This window comes from Agelaius phoeniceus, chromosome 3 (assembly GCF_051311805.1).
Source record: "Agelaius phoeniceus isolate bAgePho1 chromosome 3, bAgePho1.hap1, whole genome shotgun sequence".
Lineage (NCBI taxonomy): Eukaryota > Metazoa > Chordata > Aves > Passeriformes > Icteridae > Agelaius > Agelaius phoeniceus.
The window spans coordinates 2173198-2176391 of record NC_135267.1 but is presented as its reverse complement, the minus strand read 5'-3'; the positions used below and the strand labels follow the sequence as shown (position 1 = coordinate 2176391).

The window sequence follows — 3194 nt, the reverse complement described above, 5'->3', positions numbered from 1 at the left end:
TCCTTTTTCCCCCCTTTTTATTTTCACTTCCCCCCTCTTTTTCCCCCCATTTTATTCATTTTTCCCCATTTTCCTTCTTTTCCCCTCCCTTCTTTTCCTTTTTTCCTCCTTTTCTCCCCATTTTTCTTTCCCATTTTCCTCCTTTTTCCCTCCCCCCCATTTTTCCCTTATTTTCCTCCTTTCCCCCTTTTCATTTTTCCTCGTTTTTCTCCAATTTTTTCCCTTCTCATTTTCCTTTTTTCCCCCTCCTTTTTCCCTCCCCCCCATTTTTCCCTTATTTTCCTCCTTTTTCCCTTTTCATTTTCCCTCCTTTTTCTCCAATTTTTTCCCTTTCCCCCCATTTTTCTCCTTTTTTCCCTCCTTCCCCCATTTTTTCCTTGTTTTCCTCCTTTTTTCCCTTTCCATTTTTTTCCTTTTTTCCCCATTTTCCTCCAATTTTTCCTTTTCATTTTTTCCTCCTTTTCCTTCATTTTTCCTCCTTTTCTCCTCATTTTTCTTTCCCATTTTCCTCCTTTTTTCCCCTCCTCCTCCCCCATTTTTCCCGTTATTTTCCTCCTCTTTTCCCCACATTTTTCCTTATTTTCCTCCTTTTTTCCCCCCCAAATTTTCCCTTATTTTCCTCCTCTTTTCCCCCCATTTTTCCTCATTTTCCTCCTTTTTCCCCCATTTTTCCCTTTCATTTTTCTTTTTCCCCCCTTTTTATTTCACTTCCCCCCTCTTTTTCCCCCATTTTATTCATTTTTCCCCATTTTCCTTCTTTTCCCCATCCTTTTTCCTCCTTTTTTCCCCATTTTTCTTTCCCATTTTCCTCCTTTTCCCTCCTTCCCCCCCATTTTTCCCTTTCCATTTTTCCTTTCCCCCATTTCCCCTTTTTATTTTCACTCCCCCCTCTTTTTCCCCCCATTTTATTCATTTTTCCCCATTTTCCTTCTTTACTTTTCCCCATCCTTTTCCTTTTTTCCTCCTTTTCTCCCCATTTTTCTTTCCCATTTTCCTCCTTTTTTCCCCATTTTCCCTCCTTTTCCCATCCCTTCTTTTCCTTTTTTCCTCCTTTTCTCCCCATTTTTCTTTCCCATTTTCCTCCTTTTTCCCTCCTTCCCCCCCCCATTTTTCCCTTATTTTCCTCCTCTTTTCCCCAATTTTTCCCTTATTTTCCTCCTCTTTCCCCCCCCATTTTCCTCCTCTTTTTCCCCCCCATTTTTCCCTTTTTATTTCTTTTTTCCTTTTTATTTTCACTCCCCCTCTCCCCCCCCGCCGCCATTTCCCGCCATTTTCCCCTCACGAGCCCCCTCAAAAAAACCACACCAGAAACCGCTTTCAAACCACCAAAACTCCCAAGATTCCCATTCCAAAACCAAACTCCAGCCCGAAATTCCAGCATTTTTAGGGAAAAACCCCTGGAAAATTCCAGCTGCACTCATTTGAGGAGTTTGAAATGGCTGAGGTGAGGCTGCACCAGGCCTTTGGGGTAAGGCCGCAGGGCCAGGCCTGTGGGGATCCCCTCAGGCTTCTCCACCCACATTTTGTGCTCCAGGCCCTTCTCCCTCAGCAGCTGCGCCAAACCCAGCAGGGAATTCTCATCCGGAGCCTGCAGGGAAAAAGAAAAATGGAATTAATTCGGGAAATTAGGACAAAATTATGATGAAATTCAAGGTGAGATGGGTGGTGGTGTAGGGGAATTGAAGGGGTTTTTTTCTTGTTAAGTATTCACAAAGTTATGGAAATTAATGGGGGTTTTCCGCATGAAAAAATCGCTAAAATATTGAAAATTAATGGGGTTTTTCCTCATTAAAAATCGCTAAAATATTGAAAATTAATGGGGTTTTTCCTCATGAAAATTTTCCAAAGTTATGGAAATTAAAGGGAATTTTACCTCATTAAAAATCCCTAAAATATTGAAAATTAATGGGGTTTTTCCTCAAAAAAAACCCCAAAGTTATGGAAATTGAAGGGATTTTTACTTCCTCATTAAAAAAATCCCTAAAATATCGAAAATTAATGGGGTTTTTCCTCATAAATATTTTCTAAATTTATGGAAATTAACTGGATTTTTACCTCATTAAAAATTCCCAAAATTATGGAAATTAAAGGGACTTTTCCTCATAAAAATTCCAAAAGTTATGGAAATTAAAGGGATTTTTACCTCATAAAAACCCCCTAAAATACTGAAAATTAATGGGGTTTTTCCTCAAACTCCAAAGTTACAGAAATTAAAGGGATTTTTCCCTCATTAAAAATTCCCAAGTTACGGGAATTAAAGGGAACTTTACCTCATTAAAAATCGCTAAAATATTGAAAATTAATGGGGTTTCTCGTCATAAAAACTTTCCAAAGTTATGGATATTAAAGGGATCTTTACCTCATTAAAAATCACTAAAATATGGAAAATTAATGGGGTTTTTCCTAAAAAAAACCCCAAAGTTACGGAAATTAAAGGGATTTTTCCTCATAAAAATTTTCCAAAGTTATGGAAATTCAAGGGATTTTTACCTCATTAAAAATCCCTAAAATATTGAAAATGAATGGGGTTTTTTCTCATGAAAATTTTCCAAATTTATGGAAATTAAAGGGATTTTTCCCTCATAAAAAATTCCCAAAGTTATGGAAATTAAAGTGATTTTTTCCTCATTTAAAAATCCCTGAAATATTGAAAATTAATGGGGTTTTTCCTCATAAATATTTTCCAAAGTTATGGGAATTAACTGGATTTTTACCTCATTAAAAATTCCCAAATTTATGGAAATTAACGGGATTTTTTGTCATGAAAAATTGCTAAGGTATCGAAAATTAATGGGGTTTTTCCTCATAAAAATTTTCCAAAGTTATGGAAATTAACTGGATTATTACCTCATTAAAAATTCCCTAAAATATTGAAAATTAATGGGGTTTTTCCATCATGAAAATTTTCCAAAGTTATGGGAATTAAAGGGATTTTTACCTCATTAAAAAACCCCAAAGTTATGGAAATTAACAGGATTTTTCCTCATTAAAAATCACTAAAATATTGAAAATGAATGGGGTTTCCCTCATAAATATTTTCCAAAGTTATGGAAATTAAAGCGATTTTTACCTCATAAAAAACCCCTAAAATACTGAAAATTAATGGGGTTTTTCCTCATAAAAATTTTCCAAATTTATGGAAATTAACTGGATTTTTACCTCATTGAAAATTCTCTAAAATATTCAAAATTAAA

At 35.7% G+C, this 3194-nt stretch overlaps 1 protein-coding gene across 1 annotated transcript in view; it reads right to left on the bottom strand.

Annotated features, from left to right (window-relative positions):
- Positions 1-1315: 1315 nt before the first annotated feature.
- Positions 1316-3194, bottom strand: part of PTRHD1 (peptidyl-tRNA hydrolase domain containing 1) — a 2303-nt gene continuing 424 nt past the window's right edge. Inside the window, exon 2 of the mRNA XM_077176374.1 lies at positions 1316-1613. Coding sequence (XP_077032489.1) covers positions 1418-1613 — 196 coding nt within the window. The 3' untranslated portion in view covers positions 1316-1417. The remainder of the gene's footprint in view (positions 1614-3194) is intronic.